Source organism: Zea mays, chromosome 8 (assembly GCF_902167145.1).
Source record: "Zea mays cultivar B73 chromosome 8, Zm-B73-REFERENCE-NAM-5.0, whole genome shotgun sequence".
Classification (NCBI taxonomy): domain Eukaryota; kingdom Viridiplantae; phylum Streptophyta; class Magnoliopsida; order Poales; family Poaceae; genus Zea; species Zea mays.
In genome coordinates, this window is record NC_050103.1 from 176,755,507 (window position 1) to 176,779,370 (window position 23,864).

The 23,864-nt window shown below is 43.8% G+C and overlaps 4 protein-coding genes across 5 annotated transcripts; 3 read left to right on the top strand and 1 right to left on the bottom strand.

The window, feature by feature from the left end:
- The first annotated feature begins 503 nt into the window (after nt 1-503).
- On the top strand, nt 504-2,020 carry LOC111589975 (ATP-dependent DNA helicase PIF1-like). The gene is made up of 2 exons (XM_023300902.1): nt 504-632; nt 1,334-2,020. The coding sequence occupies exons 1-2, from the start codon at nt 504-506 to the stop codon at nt 2,018-2,020; spliced, it is 816 nt and encodes a 271-aa protein (XP_023156670.1).
- Nucleotides 2,021-8,141: 6,121 nt separating this feature from the next.
- On the top strand, nt 8,142-10,252 carry LOC103636549 (Transcription repressor OFP1). The gene has a single exon (XM_008658892.4). It carries the CDS (start codon nt 8,851-8,853, stop codon nt 9,934-9,936), a length of 1,086 nt encoding a protein of 361 aa, XP_008657114.1. The 5' UTR covers nt 8,142-8,850; the 3' UTR covers nt 9,937-10,252.
- A 3,313-nt stretch (nt 10,253-13,565) lies between these two features.
- On the bottom strand, nt 13,566-17,835 carry LOC103636550 (2-oxoglutarate (2OG) and Fe(II)-dependent oxygenase superfamily protein). 2 transcript variants are annotated; one of them, XM_023300840.2, is made up of 3 exons: nt 16,867-17,835; nt 14,609-14,936; nt 13,566-14,408 (listed from the first exon to the last, which is right to left on the bottom strand). In XM_023300840.2, exons 1-3 carry the CDS (start codon nt 17,391-17,393, stop codon nt 14,343-14,345), a joined length of 921 nt encoding a protein of 306 aa, XP_023156608.1. In that variant the 5' UTR covers nt 17,394-17,835; the 3' UTR covers nt 13,566-14,342. The 2 variants fall into 2 exon arrangements, with proteins under 2 accessions (XP_023156608.1, XP_008657115.1); XM_008658893.3 differs by having other exon boundaries at nt 13,566-14,388; nt 16,867-17,812.
- Nucleotides 17,836-20,470: 2,635 nt separating this feature from the next.
- On the top strand, nt 20,471-21,293 carry LOC100285343 (RING-H2 finger protein ATL5A). Its single transcript, NM_001158235.2, has one exon. The coding sequence runs from the start codon at nt 20,664-20,666 to the stop codon at nt 21,207-21,209; it is 546 nt and encodes a 181-aa protein (NP_001151707.2). The 5' UTR covers nt 20,471-20,663; the 3' UTR covers nt 21,210-21,293.
- The last annotated feature ends 2,571 nt before the right edge of the window (nt 21,294-23,864 follow it).

The following is a 23,864-nucleotide window of genomic DNA, read 5'->3' on the forward strand; positions in this document are numbered from 1 at the left end:
CGGCGGGTGAAAGATATTATCTTAGAATGCTTTTAATGGTTGTCAAAGGAGCTCAAAACTATGAATCTTTACGAACATACAATAATGTTTTACACCCGACTTTCAAAGAGGCATGTAAAACTCATGGACTACTTGAGGATGATCAGGAGTGGTACAATGCCTTTGATGAGGCCGCATCCTGGGCAACATCCAGTCAGCTTCGCCATCTTTTTGTCACAATGCTCCTTTTCTGTGAAGTAGGCGATGAATTCTCGTTCTTTGAAAAAGTCTGGAAATTACTTGCTGATGATATCCAGTATAACGCAAGACAACTGCTTAACCATCCATCCTACCAGATGAGTGATGAGGCGCTTAAAAATCAATTGATAGAAGAGCTCACAACTTTATTCAGTCGAAGAGGAAGTCGTATACAAGATTTCAATTTACCAAATAGATCTGATTCATATAATCAGGTGAATTCAAATCGTTTTATCGATGATGAACTATCATATGACATTGACACTATGCAGACTGAATCTGAAATCTTAGTTTCAGGATTAAACAGTGAACAATTATATGCTTTCACAGCTATTACAGAAACTGTTTTATCAAACAAACCAGGTTTTTTTTTGTATCAGGATACGGTGGCACAGGTAAAACATATTTATGGAACTCTATCATAACATTTTTACGCAGTCGCAAACAAGTTGTTTTATCTGTGGCTTCCTCTGGTGTGGCTTCATTACTTCTACCAGGAGGACGAACAGCACACTCTCGCTTCAAAATTCCATGTGAACTAGATGAAACAACAGTTTGTGATATTAAATGTGGCACGATGCTTTGCCAATTGGTGCAAGCTGCATCTTTAGTAATATGGGATGAAGCATTGATGACACATAGATTTGCCTTTGAAGCATTAGACAGATCATTTCGTGATATCTTGGCTACTTCATCACCAGCAGCAAGAGATTTACCTTTTGGCGGAAAAGTTATTGTTCTGGGAGGAGACCTCAGACAAACATTACCTGTAATTGAAGGCGGGAGCCGTTCAGAAATCGTTAATGCAGCAATAATAAACTCTCCCCTTTGGTCTCATGTACGCATCCTACATCTTACTCGGAATATGAGGCTTTCAGGAACAACCTTGACACATGAAGAACAAGAAAAACTATCCCAATTCAGTAAATGGATGCTTGATGTCGGAGAAGGCAAAATAAATGCTACAACACAAGAAGGCGAGGATGAACCAACATGGATAGAAATACCCCATGCACTACTCTTGTTGCCACAAGGTGACAAAATCACTTGCATAGTTGATAAAATTTATGATGATCTAAATAAAAGTTATATGCAGCTTGAGTATTTGAAAGATCGTGCCATATTAACTCCTACTAATGATATAGTTGATTCCATAAATGAATACATTGTGTCTCTTATCCCTGAAGAGACAAAAGAGTATTTAAGCTGTGACAAAGTCATCAAAGCTCCCAATACTCATGAATCTTATGACCTTTTATATCCTGTTGAATTTTTGAATACATTGAATGGAAATAGCTTTCCACAACATCGAATAGTCCTAAAAAAGGGTACACCAATTATGCTTCTCAGAAATCTGAACCAATCAGAAGGTCTATGCAACGGTACAAGATTAATTATAACATCTTTGGGTGACAAAGTTATTGAAGGTCAGATAATGACAGGTACTCATAAATCAAAAATTGTGATAATACCTCGTATATCATTGACATTAAAGAATACAAGATGGCCATTTGTTCTACAAAGACGCCAATACCCTATAAAGGTATGCTATGCAATGACAATTAATAAGAGCCAAGGACAAACACTTTCAAAAGTTGGGGTATATCTGAAGAAACCAGTTTTCACACATGGGCAATTATATGTTGCAATATCAAGAGTTACATCACAAAATGGTCTTTTTATCCTTATCGAAGATGATTCAGGCAATTGCAGTACTAAGACTCGAAACATAGTGTACAAAGAGGTCTTCACACGTATTACTATACAAGGCATTGATGGATAACAAGTCGTATTTCTTAACTTCATGTATCTTCGTGCATTTCCTTATTATATATCCATATAGAAAAAAAAATTGTGTACATCTAAACATGTACAGATAAATTAATATATCTTGAATAGGTATGTTTTCCACGCTACATATAGGCAATTTCTTCATAAATCCTGCATATTAAAGATTTGTAACCATTGTTCCATGTTAGTAACAAGTTACTAAACGATCCCGTCTCATTATTTGCAGGTACAACAATTAGCAATGCTGTTCACACCTATCACAGAGCTAAATCCTCAGAAGATAAATGTTGTGATAAGAGTCCGTGTCATCAGAAAATGGGAGTTCCGTGGTGCAACAAATGACGGTCCTCTACGCCATATCAATTTGATTTTAGCTGATGAGCAGGTACTGCTCTAATTATTGTGCGTTGTACATCATGAAATAATTACAAAAGAAAAAAATGTTTTCTTCAAAATTATTAGTACTCAAATTGTTTGGAAAAAAACATTAAAACATCCATATACCTTCTCTCTCTTTTTTTTTATTCTTTTCATTCCATACAGTTGACTCTATTAGGTATTTCAAATGTATACACTTTACAGCATACAACATACTATACCCACTTTGTAAATACATATTATATTACACATGGTACCAATCCTGTTTTCCACGCGCTTTTACATACATTTACACTCTTATTAAGATTATGTAATTAAGAACAACTAGGCTGCAAATCTGTTAAATGAATTGGCAGTTACTGTTTGCTATTTCCTTTTTAGGTAATTATATTTTTTTAAGGTGATGCCTCTCCCCAAAATATACATTATGGTTATCAAACTTTTAACAAAATCTGTCCCAACCATCTGAAATGCACATGGAGAGGTTCTTTGCGTGCCATTTGATACATCTTTGCATGTAACTTACAGTTCATAATGCAATTTTGTAAAAAAAAATATGAGCACCTTGTTACACAAATTTATTTACCAAAATGTCCATATATAGTTTTTTCCTCACCTTTTCTTATTTCATAGTTGATGCACTTCTTCAATTCAATCTAGCAAACATGTTTTTCATGGTCTTCAAACTCCATTTTTTTAATGGCAGGGAACAGCCATCCACGCTGAAATTCCAGCAGCCTTAGCCATTCAAAAGGGCTCACTCATCCAGATTGATAAAGTATATGAAATTAGGCACTTTCGCGTTATGCCTTCCCGAGGCTATTTCAGACCTGTTCACAACAACCTGATGATACAGTTTACTCTTTACACTCAAGCCAAAGTGGTTAATGATCCACCTCATATCTTTCCAATATATATATACAACCTCACTTCTTTTGAAAAGGTAGAAGAAAACGTCGACAACAGAAACTACTTGATCGGTAAGAAATATTTTACTATAGCATTATTATGCCACTGCTGCTAGGTGAAGTATGTTATCCATTTAAAAAAAACTTACTAAACCAACAACACAGATGTCATTGGAATGCTGACACAAATTGGCGCTCCACATGTAGCTGGTTACAACAATTCAAGCATCGTCAGGGATATCTTCATCAAAGATATAAGGTACCGACATATTTTTTAGCTATGTACTGTTGCTATTATCTTGCACCACAAATAATGTATCAAATCCTACAATACCTTTTCCATTATAAGCCTTACAATATATAGTGTGATTATAATTGACTATGTTATTCTTTTTTTTCCCTATTCAGTGATGCTTCTCTAAAAATTATGCTTTGGGGAGATCAAGCATCAGGTTTCTCTATTGACAATGTCTGCAATGAAAGCAATAATAAACCTATTGTCATAATGTTTGTTGGATGCTTAGCTAAGCAATTCAAGGGTATGTTTTAAAATAGTTGAAAACAATGTCTACATTGTTTATATATACAAAAAATCTAACAAATGTGTTATTTGTTACATAGGCCAATCATATCTAAGCAGCACCACAGCAACTACGTGGTACTTCAATCCAAACATTCCTGAGGCACAGGAATACTACATCAAGTAAGACAGAGTAATTAGAAAATTCAGAAGTTTAGAACACTCCATACTTTCGTTTTTTTCACTCCATACACGTATTTCAAATAAGTAATTTATGCCTGCAGTTAATTGTTCCAATATAATATTTTACCACCATTGATTTTTTTATAGAAAGGTTATAATACTACAATATTTTTTATAGCCACTTTTACTCACAAATTCACATATACTCCATAATGAACTAATAAAATGAAAAAAGGATAGAGGGGATGAAAGTTTACGAACATTTATCTGATGCATAACATCATATTACCTGAAGGTTACAAAGCAGCGACCTCCAACTGATTAGACCCACAATAGCAGAAGAAAAATGTGAAGTTTCTCAAAAACCAAATATCGAAGACAAAACTATCCAAGAACTACTTGAAATGGATCCAGATATGTTCCCTGTAATTATTGTCAATCCTTTCCTGTTCCACTTTTTTAATTCATAAAAAATTAAATTATTATATTTATAATACTATTCTTGTCTTATATGATGCAGCCACAAGGGTTTAAATGCACCGCCACTATATCACGACTCATACAAGATAACAAATGGTGGTTTCCAGCTTGCACCAAATGCAGAAAATCTTCGCCTCAAACCTCCAGTGGATACCGCTGCACATCATGTGGCTGTACAGACGTAAAGTTTAGGTAAGCGTAAACATACACATTTTATCTCCTATGATTTGTTTACGTAATGCTAACACATTCACTTGGCAGCTATAAACTCAGCTTCGTTGTCACTGATGGAACAAGTGAGGCTGAGTTCTTCTGTTTCGATACCATAGCCAAGCGAATAGTAGGGAAACCATGTGATACTCTTATTACAGCAACTATGACTTCTCAGGGTTTCCCACCAGATCTAGCCGCCATTGTATCTTTGAAATTTACCTTTGTAGTCACCCTTAATATGTCGGCATTCTCAGTGACAAACAGAGTCTTTTCTATCCTATATGTGCTAACAAATCATGGAAGACAAACCTCAGTACCACCTACAGTGCTCAACTACCCTCAAGAACAGCTACTTACACAAGATGATATATTTGAATCTACGGCCACGCAGGATTCTCCAGCAACATCATTTGCTAAACTATCCACTTCAGCTAGACAGGAAAACACGGTATAAAACTTCTTGCATAATAATGTATTCAATTTTCTGTAAACCATCTCGAAAATACGTAACATATTAAAACATATTTGATAGGTCCGACGCTTACAGTATTGCGACGCATCCAAGAATTCAGAGGTAATTTCCATGCAATTATAATATTAACTTATGTTGTAAGACTGCTATAAACAATGATTAGTTGCTTAGGACATTTAACTTCTTGATGAAACCATTGCCTTGTCATGGTTCATCCATGTTGTGAATGGTTTGCCTATATACATAGCTTTGCCCTGCCATATACTCAGTAATCATATATTTCAAATTATTAATGCTGCTAGTGCTATGGAAAATCAATATTCTAAGATCCAATGATAAGAGATTTTCTTTATCCTCTGCTTATTTACAGTTTGAGAAATGCAAACAATGTGATTACTCTGCAGAAGTATTCACTGAAACTTAAAAATCTGAATGCTACTGCAAATGAGAATTACATGCACATACTGTCTGATGTAAAGATGTTGCCTTGTCATATATCTTATGAAAACCTACAACAATCAGAGGTTACCATGCATGTTCTTGATTATCATACATTAGATCATGAGCTAAGTTTATTTATTCTTACACTTCAGTTGTTTGTAATTTAAACATAGATCATCTTTTATACGATCCGATTTTATCCATTGTATTAAATCTCTATTCTGCACCCAATGTTGTGTGAATCACTATCTTTTCTTTATCCTCTGCTTATTTACAATTTGAGAAATGCAAACAATGTGATTGCTCTGAATAAGTATTCATTGAAACTTAAAAATCTGAATACTCCTGCAAATTACAGTTACATGCACATACTGTCTCCTGTATCCTCTTATCTAACGACCAGAGGCTGAACATTAATATACCTATGCTACAAATACTGACATAGTACATTCAATACCTCAAGTTCTGATTGGGATTTTGAACAAAGGTTATACAGATCAGTATGTAGCTTTTCACTCCTTCTATATTGAAATATATAGAATACAATGATTGAATGTAGCTTACAAATTATTGTTAAAGTTATCCTAAATATGTTATTATCTCATATAACTTACACCTTTTCTTTTAGTCACAGAATGTTGACGAATATACAGATCAGCTGACCAAGAATGAATTATCATCACCACCTAAAAAGTATGTATGGAAACACATTGGTTATACAATAAAAACAAAGCATGCCTTTTAAGCTTACAACTACAACTTTTATTCCATATTAATATAATACACTACATGCAGGATGAAGCACACCCAGGTTAGCCAACGTATGCCAGATTCTACATGTTCAAAGAATGACAACAGTTAGTCCATCATGAAATACATCAAGGTATGGCACCATTTACTTAGCCAATTAATTAAGTGTCTATGTTCTTCAAACTTTTTTTCCAATACTTAGAATTTACATGGTTTTAGCTTTTCGACCCATTTCCTTAGTTTCTGTGCTCGCAAATTCCTGATGAGTCAGCTTACCATTCTAAAAAAAGTATCAATTCTATGGAAAGTTATTGGAAATCTGCATTTCACCAAACTGGAGTAACACCACTAGGGATTTAGTAGTCAATAACCCAGCCTTTCCTTTGTTCCTGCTCTGGGCTTATACCATCTCTCGTCAGTGCTTCCTACGCTTCTGACCTATGGGGCTCAGGCTACCATTCAAACCCTCTTGGAAGCTCACTGACAGATAAGTGTCAAAATTACAAAGTTCAAAAGAACGAAATCAAACATATTTACATAGTTCAAAGCTGAAAGCTGGTCTCTTTCGTATGGCCGTATGGCTCATGTACCCATTTCATCTTCCAAGTCAGGCTCTCAGATTGTATAAGTATATACTCAATTTCATACATGGACAAACTAAAACTTGGAGCACCTGACAATGCATAATGTCTGTCTTCAGATTACAACCTCTGATGATTGACCATAGGTTTGCCATGAACAATAATCTGTACTGCCCCTTTCGAACAAAAGCCTCCCTCTTGTCTATTTAGTCTGTAGTTCAACTATGCTTCCGGATCAATGGTCATAGAATGTTGGATGGTTTGTTTTGGGCCTTAATTTTTTGCTTGCTCACGCATGGATCAAAATAGAATCTTTGATGGTTTGTTTCTGATCCTTTGTTGCTTTGATATGCTGATACATTGTGCTGGTCTGTTCATGAAGTTTTTTGGCTCCGCTTGTGATTCAAATTGTTGCCTGATGATCAGTTCATGCTCTTCAATCTGTAGCAGTTCACTTTTCCTGTATAAAATGCTGCATTGGATAGTTGGTCATGATCAATGCTCCAAAATACACTAGCTGTACTGTCACGCAATCCTAGTCTTAATAAACATTCTGCACATCTGCTCAACTAATCAAACAACAGAATTTGGGATTTGTTTGGAACCACCTAGTTTGAAAAAAAAATGGTTTATAGAGACTGATGCAGTTCCAAACATACCAGTTCCAAACATACCAGTTCCAAACACTAGCTTCAGTCTACACTGGTGTTCCAAGCAAATATTTTAGTCGCTTTTTAAAATATGGTGATTATCACTACTTCATGTACAAAGTCTGCCATACTTTTTAGCCAGCTAAAAGTATGGTGGACGCTGCAAAAACGACACTTCTTTAGTTCTTGTGTTATAAAATTATAACAATGTGTTAGATTATTAGCATACTCATATACCTTATTCGACAAACACTTTAACTGACTTAGTACCTGCTTGCCGTGATCAAAGGGAAAGAGAAAATAGACATATAGTATGTTACTGTTTCTATCATTTCAAATAATGTTCTTTCTTATATAATCCTGATATTGCATTAAAATCTTTAGTGTTGTCTATACTAACATACTACTCTCATTTATATACAGGTATGAGGTTCTATCACTTTTGGCCCTGAGACTTTTATGTACATATTAGTCTGGTGTTTAAACCTTCCTAAAACGGTGTCTATGCAAGAAAAGCTAGGCCACTTTTGATCAACAGACTCATTTGCACCTTGCACACATAAAAAGGCTCCATCACTTTTGGTCACAAAACTTTTATGTATATATTAACCTGATGTTGAAGCCTTTCTACAACTATGTGTGTATCCAAGGAAAACTATGTCACTTCTGGTTAGTAGACTTTTATGTACATATGACTCCCCTGTTGGAACCTTTGTACAACTATACTTGCCTATGTAAACTCTGCAGATACACTATTACTGGACACTAAATTATGCTAGTTCAATGTAACTTGCTACTTATTGTAATCTAAATTTGTAGTACTACTGCTACTGCGTTGTTGGTATAAAAAAAATTACGCGCGCAGGCGCGCGCGTAACGCACTAGTTAGTACAAACGCCCAAGCAAACGTGCCGGTGGCTTTCCCGCGTCGTCCGTATCCGGTGTGGGGGTCCACGCCGCATAGAGGAACGGGAGAGAGGCGTGGCGCGAGGGCGAGGACAAAAGGCGCCTCGCGTCCCCTCCTCTCCTCGACTCCTCCCGCTCCCCCCACTCTAGTGCAGTGCAGTGCGCGCCATTTCCTGCGCTCCTGAATGCTCTGCCTCGCCTCGTCCTCATCCTCGCCGAGCCGCGCCTCTGATCTTCGTAACAGAGCAAGCTACCAAAGAGAAGCACAGCAGCGCACGCGCGGGCAGAGCTTTGTCGCCGTTGCAGCTTGTGTGTGTGCTTCACCCCGGCGCAGGGAGCCATGGGGCGGCACAAGTTCCGGCTGTCAGACATGATGCCGAACGCGTGGTTCTTCAAGCTCCGGGACATGCACGCACGGGGCGGCGGCGCGGCGGCGACCAGCCCCCGCGTGGCCGCGTCGCGGCCGCCCCCGAGCACGCCGAGGGCCGCGGCCTGGCTCCCGCACAGGGCGTCTCACTACTACACGCCTCGGGCAGGGGACCTCGGCGGCCTGGGCTCGCCGCTGCACCCCAGGGCCTCCGACACGCACTTCCCGCCGCTGCAGCTGTCGCCGCCGCGCCGGTCCAGGCGGCGCCACCGGAGGCGGTCCGTCAAGCTGGCGCCGCCGCCCTCGGCCAGCAGCAGCAGCAGCAGCGGCGTCGCGTCCTCGCCGGCCTCAGCCGCCTGCCGCTGCCGGCAAGAGCTCGTGGTGGTCGAGGCGCCCGACACCCCGCCGTGCCGCCGCGACATTTTTGCCGGTTACAGTAGCGACGGCGACGACGAGTGCGTGAAGAAACCGACGGTCGCCGTCCGCGCTCACCACAGGCTCGACGGCAAGGTGATCACTTCCGCCACGGATATCATCTTCGACCTGCGGACCAAGAAGAGGCCCGCAAAGTCTCTCCCGCCGATCGCGACCAAGCCGGCGACGAAGAGGGAGCCCGACGTGTGCCAGCTCGAGGACAAGCACATCGACGTCCTCACACACGCGGCCCGACGCACCTCGCCAGCTGTCCCCGAGCAGAGCACGCTGAAGCCACGGCGGCGGTCCGTGTCGTCGGCGCGCCGCCTCAAGACGCGCGCGAACACCCCGCGCTTAGCGTCGCCGTCGTCCAAGAAGTGCAAGTCACCCACGACCACGACGGCCGCGCGCTCCCCGCCGCCTCCTCTGGCCAAGAGCTTCGCGGTGGTGAAGTCGTCGCGGGACCCGAGGCGGGACTTCCGGGAGTCCATGGAGGAGATGATCGCGGAGAACGGCATCCGCGCCGCCGCCGACCTCGAGGACCTCCTCGCGTGCTACCTGTCCCTCAACGCCGCCGAGTACCACGACCTCATCGTCGAGGTGTTCGAGCACATCTGGGTCACGCTCTCTGACGTCAAGGTGTAGTGTAGCTGCAGAGCTCATGCAGAACGCAACGCACTCTTTTGCATGGTGAATTAAACGACCCCAAGAGCAAGAGTGGTGGTTGTAAATCGTAATTACGTTCCTGTCAATGATCCTAAATTAGGTACGCAGATATATTTGCTAAATCCTGTGACGCCAACCATGATGTTGTTCTTCTTCTTCTTCTTTTTTACCTCGATGATACAGTGGCGCTTGGTTGGGCGGGCCTAACACGACACCTGCGCACTGTACCTACCAGGTACAGTACACTGTAACCGTAAGTGATATATATATGCTGTGGGCGTGTGGTATTAATCTGGAAATCGACACTGCTGCCTGTTAAAAGAAAAGAAAAAACTGGGGTAAGGAACTGCATACCATTTTGATCGGTCTGGTTGAAGAATTGAAGTCGGCCGAGCATCCGAGGCCGATATGTCTCTGCCGTCTGCCTCTCTTGTTTCTTGAATACCCAGCGCCTTCCTACTTGTACTCTGCAATTCTGCATTGTCGGAGAGGCACTGCATATACAGCAGTGTAATACTGAGGCAATAAACGGTAGGTATATCGTGTTGGTATATTACTAGTATATTCGAGTCCAGATGTTTATGGGTCAATCGCACAGTGGTATGTCCATCCACTCCACTGTCTTAGCTACTGTATTTAGTTTAGACGCTTGATGAGACCAACTCCTCAAGACATGAAGGATTTTTTTTTTTTTTTGAACTTGCCTCCGATAGCACCACAGGCACTTGCGTTTCAGTAAAGAGATGTGATAGAGAACAGTACTGTCTGTCTACTTCTTGAAGTAGCGATAGGGAAACTTGGCTTCCTCAGTCACTGCACAAATTTCAGTTTTCAGTAGAACATATTTTACAGATCAAGTTCTTCTTCCCTCGCTTTTCTCCGTCTGTTTCTGAAAGAAAAAAAAAAACTGTCCAGGACCAGTCAATGTGCAGCACGGAACTACTGATGGAGTAGTACAGTAGTAAACTCCCTGTGCTTTTTACCTCTTGACTCTTGTAGTCTTGTTCCTCCTCTTGATAAGGCCGGGTGGTTTTTTTTTTGGGTGCGCAGCTTGCGTGGTGTTTTGGGTACTTGTTACACCTAGGGATCTCTCCTTGAGCCTCGCAGCTGTAGGCTGCAGAACTAGCTAGGGGACAAGCGTGACACCAGCTGAAGACAAAAAAAGGCTAGCAAGTTTTTTTTAAAAAAAAACACTTGGCAATGGTGCTGCTGCTTCGAGCCGGCCGTCAGGCATTTCTACTGCTGCTGCTCTACATGTACATACTACGAGAGAGAGAGAGAGAGAGAGCCGTGCGAGACGGGCCTGTGAGAGCGTCGCAGGTTCCCGTTCCCAGCGACGACGAGAAGCGCTTGTGTTGTGTGTCCGAGAAATACTTGTAGGCGTCTCTGTCCGATGCGGTAGAGTGCAAACTACTGCGTTCTGAAAGTTTTATAGTCTGTTACTGTTAATGAAACAAACAATGAAGTCTCCTTCCTGATCCTTCCACACGACGAACATGGGATACCCCACTGTAAATGGTTGTAGATGCTGTATGTAGCAGCAGGACCGCCATTTGTCCCAAGCGTGCAGCGCAGCGCAGCGTAGCGTATATGGTCCCACGCGATTAGGAAGAAGAAGAAAGAAAGGGGAAAAAAAGAGAGGCGCCGTGTATGTATGCATGGCATAACAAAAAAAACAATAGAGCATGATTGGATACAACCACCGCCGGTCGACGTCATCGAACTATGAGAACCGCCGGCGAGCCCTGTAGCGAGCGCGGAGGGCCTGGTGCGACGGAGTCGGAGGGAGCTAGCGGCTAGCTGCTAGCTGCTGTTCGAAGAGTCCAAGCCACCAAAGTTTGGTCGCGGTAACGAATTCAGTAGGTAGGAAGAAAAAAGAAATTACGGAGTTCGCCGTGTTCTCCAACCGAGCGGGGTCCTGTCCTCCGTCCACGAATACCCTCGCCAACAGTGTTGAGCGCAAAACCGGTCGTGGTCGGTCGTCCTGTCCGAACCACCTGAACCCACACGCAACGCCAATGCGTACGGTACGTTTGTTTTGTTGGTGCAGGGGAACAAGGTTGTTACTGTCGGAAGAAGCTTCGGCTGGGACCAGCAGTGGAAGAGGATTTTACTGCGATCAACAAGATGGACCAACTGCCGAAAGTAAACAACACTTGACACCTCTTCCACTGCTGCAGAGATGAGCAGATAGTACACATGTATTGTACAGCTGCAGGCTGTGCAGCCTACAGCAGCAGCAGCAGCAGGAGTAGATGCGACGCAACGCAACGCAACGCAAGAAGGCTCTGCGGCTGCACATTATCGCTCATTTATTACTTGGGTTTCTTCGGAGGCCTCAGTGAGTGAGCGCCTTAACTTTGAGACATCACATCAGGAACGGCAGGAGTGATGAACGGTTAATTAGCAGTTCAACGAACGAGTGCATGTGTAAAAGAGTGGGAGCGGGCCTTTTTGGACTCGCCGCCACATAGTAGCCAGTGAACGCCACTGACTGGAGCATGGTGCTGCTGCTCGCCTGCTCTCTCGATCGGCAGCGGTCTGACAACACGAGGCAGAGCTCACTGCGCACCACTGTGCGATATTGACAGAGGCAGTAGTAACTTGCGTAGCACAAGCCCAGTATTTTTTACATTGACCCAGCATTGCTTGCTTCGTCACGGCGTTGGAAACACAGTCAAGGATATCAAGGACATGACAAAATGGGCAAAAGAAAAACATAAAGCAAGAACCCCCAAAAAAAAGGGCTTGACGAAGCAGAGATGGCGCCAATGATTGCAATGATTAGCAAGACGCAAGGCACACAACAAACAGGATGGAAGGACGGGGTGGGGGTTGAGAGATCGGCATCAGCCACCGCCTCCGCCTGTGCTTGCTGCTTGGCCCGGGCAGGGCAGATCCCCCTCCGCATTGATGAGGGAAGGAAGGGCTCACGGTCCGCAGGGGTTTCACTGCACAACCACAGCCACAGGGGCCGCCACGGCCTGGACGACTCCGCTGCAGGATCCATCCGCACAGGCCGCGCGGGCCCCTGGCGGTGCACGGATGCATTTGGCGAGACAAGGACCTGACCCTTTGCATTCTCGCGTCGTGGTCGTGGCTGGTGGCAGTGTGCACCTGTGTGTGTGAGTGCGAGAGCCGAGAGACCCCCTACTGTCTGTCTGCAGTTGTAGGCCGGAGCGTTGCGTCGCAGACTTGCTGGTGGCCGTTCAATTCACTTGGACCCCCGTTCCGTCACGGACTCACGTCACGGGGGCCACTGACTGGCGGCCGCGATCCCGTCACAGCGGACACCAGTACCGTCGTCTCTCCGGGTGATTAGTCAGGATCGGACGTGCCGTTTTTTGTTGCCACCGAAAGAGTGCCAACCCAAAGGACGCTGTACTGTACCAGCATGAAAAAAGGACGTGACAAGGCAGGCAGGCGCACGGCGCAGATGAATGACCACGCGAGAGGCCGCCTAGCCACCAGTCAGTCTACCACCAAGAGTCCACGGTGATAACAGCATCGGCGCTGTTCGCACCGCTTGGTCAGCAGTACGGCCATTGTCACTTGCCGGACCGACAATATCGACAAACTATTATAGCAGTAATAGCACGAAGACAACGAAATGCAAGGAAGCAATTCATTTCTTCGTTAAGAAATAGTTACAGTACAATCCTTTCTTTCAGGCAACCATAATTACACTACAGGGCTTCACATTGCAAGGAAGCAATTTCCCTAGTATATCCTTGCCACACAGCCAACAAAGACCAACACACATACAATTATTACATACATGATTCAGCAATGTACTTACAAAAAAAAGAGAAGAGAAACCACTATCACAGTAAACACTTCAATCGCAGCGTCGTCAACTCTCTCAATCGGGAAAAAAAAAATCAACCAACCCCACATAGCATGTCCCATTTCCCCTCAACTATCACAAACTAACAGCAGTATGTACCGGACCTATGACCTATCCCTCCAAGAAAAGAAAAGCCATGCAAATCACCACAAACACTCGAACCACCTGTTGCATGCCACCGCAATCCACGCGGTGTTTTCCCCCATCATCTCCGTAGCCAGCCAACAGAGAAGGGCAGGCAGTCGTCACAGGTCCGACAAGGCTGTAAAATCTAGCCATCTCGGACGTCGCAAAAGGAATCGACAATCCAGTCCAAACGGATCGATCCACCCGGATCAGCCCCGGAAGAGGTAGAACAAAGACAGCAAAACCAGAGCGACCAGTATCTGGTCCCTAAAGGAAACGATCGTGGCACGGTCAACGCGGCGGCTGGCGTACCGGCCAGCCTCAGAGAGACGCAGGTCGTGTGGACAGTAACAGTACACGATGAGTTCCGCGGAGACGAAGGGGCCTGGTTCGTCGGTCGTCTCGAACAGTACTACCTCTCCTCCAACAGCGGCCTTGAACTGCCCGTTGGACCATTCCTGGGTTCAGAGCAAGCGCACTGTCATGGTTTCAGTTTCAGACCTGGGACAGAACATCCGACAGTGGAGCATACACATACACTGCCCGAACTGAAAGCGCTGGACGTATCTCACAGCACGCGACAGTAGTAGCTAGGCTAAGCCATTTATTTACGTGCTATAATTCGAGATGTTTGTCAGTTCTTAAATGAGACAGTAACGACGGTGGCTAGCTTGTTACCTGAATCTGCTTGCCGACTGTGACAAGCATGCAGCCCGCAGGTAGAGTGGAGACGGTCGAGCCCCCCAGACTCCGCCGCAGACAGATCCGCCGGTCTTGTCCGCAGAGGTGGACGCTCAAAGCGTGCGAGTTAGGAGCAGTGGTGCTGTCAAGCTCGTTCCAGCACGTACTCGACGTGTCACTGCTGTACAGTGCCAGGCGCAGGATTGACGGGGCGGCTTCTCTGGGCTCGGCAGAGGCTTTAGGGTTTTTGACGTTATCGTGTAGAACCCTGATGACAGCTTTTGCTATATCCTCCATTTTGGACGCCAAGGTGTCCACCTTCTCCCTGGCAAAATCGAACGGGCTTATGTTAGTGTGGTTGTGACGACAGTCAGAGTTTGCATGGGCCGTTGTGCTGAATTCGAATGTGTGTGTATATATATATATCCACATGGGCCTACCACACTCCTTGCATAGTTGGTCCTTAATTTTTCTTTTCACAAGAAGGCCTTTGGGGATTGGTTTGGTTTTGTCAAGTAAACACACATCTTCATCTACCTAATTGGCTATTTTGTAGTGCTTACAAGTTTGACTGCTCGCTTGATATCTATCATGATAATTCAGACCTCCCTGTCAAACAGAAACTGATCCCTATAAAATTTCTATGTGATTCTTTTGAAATTCCCGTTCCAAATAGGTCTTCAATATCGGTCGTGAAAGTCACGTCAGAATGTGAGCGGCAAGCTAGCTATATTTGTTTCTGAAGCCACTTGGCCAATCATCTACTACAGCCACTACTTAATCTTCATTTGATGGTATCATTCTGAACTAGTGTGCTTCTGATGAAGTCGTATGACACTACTACGATGCAAATTACATGGCTACTTTGTGAAGACTTCGAGTATTATGGCTTGACATGAATAATAAGGACTGCTGCTATTTTTTTAATATTTGCTACAACAAAATAGCAAAGTCATGAGATTAAGAACCTGTTTGCCAGATCTCTAGAAATCTGTGGATTTTCTACAGCTGTTCACCATTAGCTCTAGGAAAACCCTAGACTATTTAAATGACTCATTTTGCTTATATTTTAGATTAAATAAAAATATTCTAACCACTTAACTGAGTCTATAAACTATAGATCCATCATAGATCTCAGAACTAGAGCTATACCGAATGGGTGCTAAGAAAACAATAATAATGGTGATGATACGAACTATGGTATTACCTTGCCTATTTGAGTTGTTTTGCTGCATATGACTCTTTATGATTGTGTGATATGCAGGGATGAAGCTAAAATTTAGATATGGGGGAGAGTTAGCCTATAAGTGTAAACAAAAAAAATTAGGAAAACAATGTCAAACATCAATATCGGTTTTAAAATATTAAACTTAATATTAACTTCAAAACTATAAATCATCTTTAATATTTTTACTTTTTTATTTCAGACAAGTAATAATTGTTTACATTGAAGATAAAATAGAACATTGTTCACAAAAGTAATGATTCGCATTATATTTATTTTATCTAACCTAGAATTATACAGTAAGAAGATATAATTTAAGAAAAGCACAATAGGAAGATGTATGTTATTTTAACTAAACTTAGTTACATTAACTCGAGTGCTATTTTACCTATATTGTTCATAATTAGTACAACTAAAAAGTAGTAGTATAATATACTGAGCAACCTTGGGGGGCTAGGCCCGTGCCTGCCCCTCTCCCCCTGTCTCCGCCCCTGGTGATATTTGTATTAGTTCATATAGTCATGTTATTAACTCAGCATATGCTTGCTCCTGCGCTAATAATGGTAATTGTGTAATGATAATGATGTAGTTTTTTTCTTGGGCTTGACAACCCACGGGTACTTCCTACCCGCATGAACACGGACATGGGTGAGAGAATTTATATCTGCAATTGGTATGGATTCCAATATCATCACACCTTATATCATCACATTCACACCTTATATAGAGTTTGACAATACGTGGTAACTGGTATACACCCAACAATGCAAGTGCGTTCTATCATAGGCTCAAACCGTATTTTGATTTCATTATCTATTTTGGCTTACAACTGAACCCATATTTTTTCTTAATAGATTTGGCTTCTGAAATTCTATGCATAATTGCATTTACCTGCACCGAGCTAGCACAAGCTATCACTACACTGACATACGGTACGGACATACGGATGTGGGCACCTGCCTGGATGACAAGGAACGAAGGAAAGAGACAAAACACACTCACAAAGGAGGTATAAATTGACACCACATACCTGAACGCACGGTACGTGGAGCCTGGGAAGGCCGCGGCCATCGCTCTGTCCTCGTCGGCGCTCATCGGCCGGAACCAGACGAACTCCTCCCGGGGCTCCCGATCTCTCCTTCGGTACCATCTCTCCAGGCCGCGCTTCACCTCCTCCGGCGCCGCGAACACGAGCTCCGACGCCGCCTCCACGGCGTCGCGCGCCTCGCGAGCGTCGACCGCGCTGGTCACGCGGAACGCGCCGGTCTCCGCTGCCGCGGCAATCGCCCGCTGCTCCGCGTCCGCGTCGCCCGAAACGAGGGCGTGAGAAGGGATCCCGTCCGGTTCCGGCGCCGGCGGCGGTGGGAAGCTGAAGCGCTTCCGTGGGGGCAGGGAGAGGTCCGGCACGCGGAGGGAGGCCTCGAGGAACTCGGCGAGGACGCGCTCGTCGGCGGCCGCGGTGCGCGCGCCGCGCGCCGTGCGGATCGGCGTCGGCGCCGGCGGCGGGCCGCGGGGGCGGATGCGGGGCCGCCGCGGAGCCTTGGACGTCGCCGTCATGCCTGAGGGTGGGTGGGTGGGGAGGAGGGGATGGGGAGAATCTTCGGGCGGGGACGATCGTGCTCTGCTGATCTGCTCAGTCTGCTGGGTTGGTGCCTGCCGGTGGTGCCTTGCTCGTTGCCACCTTTGCCGTGGTGGTGGACTGGTATCCGTGGTTGCGTGGGTTTGAAACTTGGAAGAAAGAGGGGCCGGGAGGACGGGGACGGGTTGTGATTGTGAGGTGCTTGCTGCTAGTGACCGTCAGATGAGGAGCGTGGATGGCTGGATGAGCGTGGGGGCCGATGATGCGGTGGGAAAGCCGAAAGCAGAAACTCTCGAACTATCGGTGTCGGGTCTCGGCGAGCCGCGGGGCAAAAGTTGACGAACTGACGGTGGCGATTGGCTGGGATGGAAAAGCCTTTAGATCAGAAACTCTCCGATGAGCCGATCACCTAGCGCTGGCGCCTCGCGGCAGTGAACGCAACCTGGCAAAGGACGCGACAGGGGTGAGTGATATCGTGCTGGACTGGTGGTGCTGCACAATCGTGGATGCACGTCTCCCTGACATCCAACTCCCAACCGGTCGCCTGCTCCACCACCATGAATTAGAGCGGTTAATAGATGACGATCTAAATGTTTTTTATATTATTTTATTACCATCAATAATTTTAGTTTAAAAATAAATAAAAATATAGATCTATTCTAATCTGATCGTTAAAAGTTATAGCGTAAAATTTAGAACATAGAGGATCCCGAAAACTATTGATTTGCCTTGAGCCCTTGTGTTAGCTCCACAACGACGACACAGAGAAGAGCAAGACGATGGACAATGAAACAAAGCACCAGGAGAACGAAATCCGATAGCGTCGTGCGAACGTGATCCTATCTGGGCCATAATGGACTCTGTAATCGTGTATGAGCCATTGCGTGCGTGGGCTTGAGCCTGAAAATGAGGTATATGTTCGGATGGCTGTATCGGCGAACGGGGGACAATAAGAGAAAGCATATGTGCTGTGTGCCCTCATCTCTCGTCTTCCTCCTCTCTACCTGCTCTTCATCCTACTGCTTCTAGAAGCCTCTAGCGAGTTGCTAACACCTTGACCCACCGCACTCCCAAACCAAATCAATCAGGCTACGTCTGGATCATAGAAGTACCGAGGAAACAGATGAGAGGAACTCTTGTGAATTGTAAATCGCCGGAACTTTTCTAGATAGATAATGTTTATTGTGTACCTAAAAAGATTAGAGCCGCTTATAATCTAAAATAGAGAAAAACAAATGTCGATCTCTTTTCTTTGGAATCATAGAGACGCTCGTCTTAGAGGGAAAAAACATTCCACTTTAACATCGAGGGCTCCTTAGAGACGCAGAAATTTAAAAGGAATTATACAGAAATCTCACATAAATCAGTTTATTTTTATAGAAAAAACACAAAAAATAGAAAAAATTCTTTATTCCAAACGATGCCTAGGCTACAGAAGTCAGGGGCTGACGTAGCTAGAATAGTAGCGTCTAGGACCATCACCGCACTCACGCCATCCACCACCATAAAATATGTGATAGCTAGACAGCTCTAGGCCCCACGGATATGAGATAGACAGGCAGACTCGGGTCTCACGAGTACACGTGGCCTCACCCGAAGTAAAACGTTGGTGTTACTCCTGCCTTTTGACTCCTTGTCGAAGAAGCCACCGCTGGTCGACTTCTCTCTTATTCCAAATTGGATAAGAAGAGGATTGGAGGTGTGAACGTGATACTTTAAATTTTAAGGTCTGATTTGTAAGATGAGATCCACATATGGATCTAGCTACACGACAAGTTATCATTCTTATCCATTTGGATCTAGCTACACTGTCACACACAAATTAGTAGATTATAACTATTACTCATTTAAAAATAATTATTATTTTTTACATTTAAGGTGTGAACGCGATATTTTAATTTAAAAGTCTGACTTCTAAGATGGGACCCACATATGAATCTAGATACGTTGTTACACATAAATTAGCAGATTATCATTCTTACTATTATCAAAAAATAATTAATATTATGAAAAATTTAAGGTGCGAACATAATATTTTAATTTTAAGGTGAGACTCACATATGGACCAAGCTGCACCGTTACACACAAATTAGCTATTATCATTCTTACTCGTTTAAAAAAAAAATCAAATAGTTTTGTAAAAAAAATTAAAGTCCAAACACAATAGTGAATCCACTCTAGTAAACATGAATCTTCCATGGGTTTAGGTAATGGGTTTAACCCACCAGTTATGACGGGTTGGGATTGTTTATTTAGTTAAATTATTGAGATGGGTGGGGTGAAGAAGACTACTCATTTGCTGGGTTGGGATGGGTTTCAACCTATTAGCAGTGCTGGATCATGATCTTGATCAAAGGGTCAAAAGGAATCGAGTGTCGAAGAGAAAAAAAAATGTTTAGAGTATGGCGTGAAAATTGCAGACAAGTAATTCAGGAATATTTGTAGTTTTACAGAAAGCCACGCCGCTTGCCATCATCGTCTTTTTGAACCACATGTTGCTGTCCTATCCAACTTCCAAAGGAGTGGTGACTTCCAAAAGAGCTCGAGGAGGCACCTCGATCAGCTCAGAAACTGGATGAGACCATCCGATCCTGATTCCATGGTCATCCACACGCACCCCAAATGTTCGCTTGCAGGACATGGAATCCATTTGCTATGTAGGCTGTTGTGGCTCCGCCTCATCAGGACAGCTGAGCTGAGGCCGACGGCGTGGAGCGCGGCTGGGCCGCCAGCCCCATCAAAAGCAAACGAAAAGCACGCGCTGGTTTTGTTTGCATAATCGCACGCGCGTGGCCGCCTGATTTGCATTGCACGCCCAGCACGGACAAGACAAAGCCGAACAAGCATCAAGTGCATGCGAAACAAACAAGCGTGCGACACGCACACAGATATTTCTCAAGCGAGGCGCGAACTTTTGGAAGGCCAGGGCCCAGCGTAAAGTGACCCGGAACCGACCCTCCGCTCCAACCGCCGCCGAGGAGCAGCGCTGCGTCTCAGAGCTCCCCGGCGAGTCGTCCATCACCATCAAAAAGGCCGCACCACACTAATCACAAGCATCGAACTTCCTAAAGCGCTCTGGTCGCAGACTCGCAGTGGCCGCAGCTGCAGCGTCCCCTCCCTTTTCGCCATCGAGCGTCAACTGTGCTGGCCGCCGGCGCGTAACTGCACCAGGGTCACTGCTTACGAGGAAGAGGAGGCACAACAGTGTTGTTGGGGTGTCTCGTCGTGCGGTGCCGGTGCCGGTGACCATGGGCGTGCACGCCAGGGCGATGAGCTGGTACACGAGCCCGCCGGGGTCGCCGGCGCCGGGGAGCGCCGCCGAGGCGGAGCACGCGCTGAGCAGCAGCCCCCGGGGCGGCGACACCAACATGGTCATCGTCCTCGCCGCGCTGCTGTTCGCGCTCCTCTTCGCGCTGGGCATCAACTCGCTCGCGCGCTGCCTCATCCGCTGGGCGCGCCGCGCGCCGGCAGCGGAGGGCGGCGGCGCCGGCGGGCTCGAGAAGCGCGTGCTCCGGAGCATGCCCGTCGAGGTGTACGGCGCCGCGGCCGTCACCGTCGCCGACGTCTGCGCCATCTGCCTCGGCGAGTTCGCGGACGGCGAGAAGGTGCGCGTGCTGCCGCGCTGCGCCCACGGCTTCCATGTCCGCTGCGTCGACACCTGGCTCCTGTCGCACGACTCCTGCCCCACGTGCCGGGGCTCCGTGCTCGACGGCGCAAAGGCCGCCACTCCCGCCGGTGGGGGCAGCCGGTGGCAGGGCAGCGAGGCTGCTGCCATCGCCGTTGTCATTGGATGACGTGGACAGGAAGGGCCCGCGTGCCCATTGGTGGTGGTGGTGGAGCTAGGTCTGCAATAATACAGTTTAGTTCGGTTCGATTTAGCACAATTTTGGAGCATTGAGCTGAGCACATATGGCCCGTATTCTAAGATGTACGGTGGACATCTATTTTGCAGGTCACTAGACGTTGAAAACCATTTCCTTTCTTTTTTTCATATTAGATACGTATTAGTTTTAGTTTTTGGATATTGTATTTGTCGACAGCTATCTAGGCGCCAAACACCGGAGATGAACCGCTTGTAGTGCTCTCTGTGGAGGTGCAGACGGTCCACAACACAGGACCAGACGATCCACAATCTGGGTGCAGGAGCGGTTCCTTCTCTGCGTTTGTCCGGATGGTCCACAATTAGGGCTTGGACGGTCTACGATGGCGTAGATATTCGTCTTCTTCGTAGCAGACCTAGACTTCGCATCACGGGTGAGACCTCGTCGAGGAGGAGAGATTCTATGGTGTGTCTTGACATCGGTAGGTCACCCAAGACGTCTTTAGTCGACGTATAGTTAAAGAGAGGTGAAGATTTAATGTAAAAGGAGGCTAAACTAAGACTATTACTAATACGTAAGGTAAAAATGATAAATAGAATTGATTGTGAGATTCAATCGACCGTAACCCTTTGTAAAAATAAAGGGAGAAGGTTTGAACACATTATAAATCGATTTCCGAGTTAATTCCATAATACTAACAAATATCGTTAGAAATCTAAAACCATAACTGTTTATGCACACATGGGAACCGTCCCTGTTGGTTGCCACCATGGACCGTCCACTGTCCTGTGGCAGGCATGTCGAAACCGGTATGATTCCATCAGTCATGTGCTCTGAACTTGACGCATTGCTGTGGACTGAAGTTGCTGTCGTGATAAATAACGCTGAGGGTAACGTACGAGACTGATATTGCGTTGAAATGAATTGACGCCAAATTGATCGAATACTCTAATGAACCAGTCACCTTAATGAACTAGATGATTGCCAAATAGCCATTAGTTGTTAGTTGTCCTAAACCATCTAATATATGGTTGATGACCAAATTGCTCATGACCCTTTCTGCCTATTAGATTATAGGAAAGAGATATGTGTAGTAAGGATATTTAGCTTATAAGAACAACATTAGCTTTAGACTCTGTTTGGAACCTCTAGAACTAATATTTAGCTACTAAGAATTAGTTGTTAGGTTCAAACACTTTGACTAATACCACAACTAATTGTTAACTACCTCACAACTAACAATTACTTCCCCGGTGTATTATTAGTTGTCGTTTTGGACAAGGTTTGAGTCATATTTATAAAATTTTGAATACAAATAACTATTTTATCATTTAGTTTTGAAACCTAATGTTTATATGCACGAATTTGTCTTAATAAGTACTTTTATAAAAGTATAAATGTATTAAGAGTTTATTTATACTTTAACAAAAAACATAAATAAAAGTTATATTTTGGAGACCGTGTCTCTGTCCCAAATGACAACTAATAGAAAACTAGAGGGAGTAGTTCATTAGTTGACTCAACCCAGCTAATAATTTATTAGCTAGCTAACTATTAGATCTAGAGGTTCTAAATAGGGCCTTAGAATACCCCATCCAGCAATTAAGCTAGCTAACAACTAATTCTAGAAGTTTGGAACATAGCCTAAATCACATCAAGTAAGGTTAAAATTGTTTTTTTCAAATATGAGAAAATGAGTAAAAATCACATAAGGATGTAATATTGTTACAGGGAAGGTTTTTAAGATGCTAGTTTGTAAGTGCCAATAGGAAGAAGACTAAAAAGTAAGAGCCTATTTGGTAATGTAATTTTTAAAATACCATATTTTACAATTGTATACTACATATTACTTTACTATATTAAAACCATCATATTGTTTCAAATTAAGATTTGTTTGGTTCTATTGGAAAACCAAGGTATGTATAAAAGACAATAAATGAAAACTGAGGTCCCGAGTGGAGTTTCCAAAACTCCAAAAAAACACCGTGGCTTTGGGTAAACCATGGTATTCAAAATTATGTTTTGTTTAACCAACCAAACACCTTTTGGTTTCCAATACTATAGTATCATTAATTATCATAGTATTTTTTTAAAACTATAAAAAATATTACGCTTCTAAACATGGCCTAAGGGTCTCTCGCATGGTTTTCCCTGTTTAAGGGTGCAACCTCGTTTTTATCTTTTTTTAAAAAAAAATTACATATAAGTTCCTCCATTTTTTGAAACGAACTCCCTATTTTATTATCAGCACTTGATGATGTTAAGTTAGTCAAAAAAACATCTTTGTACACTTGCATCGATGTCCCTGCTTTTATTAATTGTTTATAAATTTGCACCTATTTTGATATAAAAGTCAGTAATGTAACTATAACATTGATTTTACTATAAATTTTGAAAATCAACATTTTAATTTAAACTTAAAAATTTTAGGATTAATCAAAATAAATTGAATTTAAAATTAAAGTTTTTAAAAATAACACCGGTTTAATCATAGTAAATATTTAATTTGAACATATTGTCATAAAAATAATTAAAGTATCGTTGTTTTTTTGTCAAATTCAATATTCTTTATTATTTTCTAAAAAATATTCTAAATTCAAAGTTGAAATATTTATTTTCAAATTTCAG

What these genes read in the sequence shown, in the direction of transcription:
- LOC103636549 (XM_008658892.4), top strand. Translation starts at nt 8,851, where the DNA reads ATGGGGCGGCACAAGTTCCGGCTGTCAGACATGATGCCGAACGCGTGG.
- LOC111589975 (XM_023300902.1), top strand. Translation starts at nt 504, where the DNA reads ATGCAGACTGAATCTGAAATCTTAGTTTCAGGATTAAACAGTGAACAA. An exon ending in ATCAGGATACGGTGGCACAG is followed by an intron (nt 633 to 1,333) that starts GTAAAACATATT and finishes AGTTATATGCAG; the next exon opens with CTTGAGTATTTGAAAGATCG.
- LOC100285343 (NM_001158235.2), top strand. Translation starts at nt 20,664, where the DNA reads ATGGGCGTGCACGCCAGGGCGATGAGCTGGTACACGAGCCCGCCGGGG.
- LOC103636550 (XM_008658893.3), bottom strand. Translation starts at nt 17,393, where the DNA reads ATGACGGCGACGTCCAAGGCTCCGCGGCGGCCCCGCATCCGCCCCCGC. An exon ending in TCCACGTACCGTGCGTTCAG is followed by an intron (nt 14,937 to 16,866) that starts GTATGTGGTGTC and finishes CGATTTTGCCAG; the next exon opens with GGAGAAGGTGGACACCTTGG. An exon ending in CAGTCGGCAAGCAGATTCAG is followed by an intron (nt 14,389 to 14,608) that starts GTAACAAGCTAG and finishes CTCTGAACCCAG; the next exon opens with GAATGGTCCAACGGGCAGTT.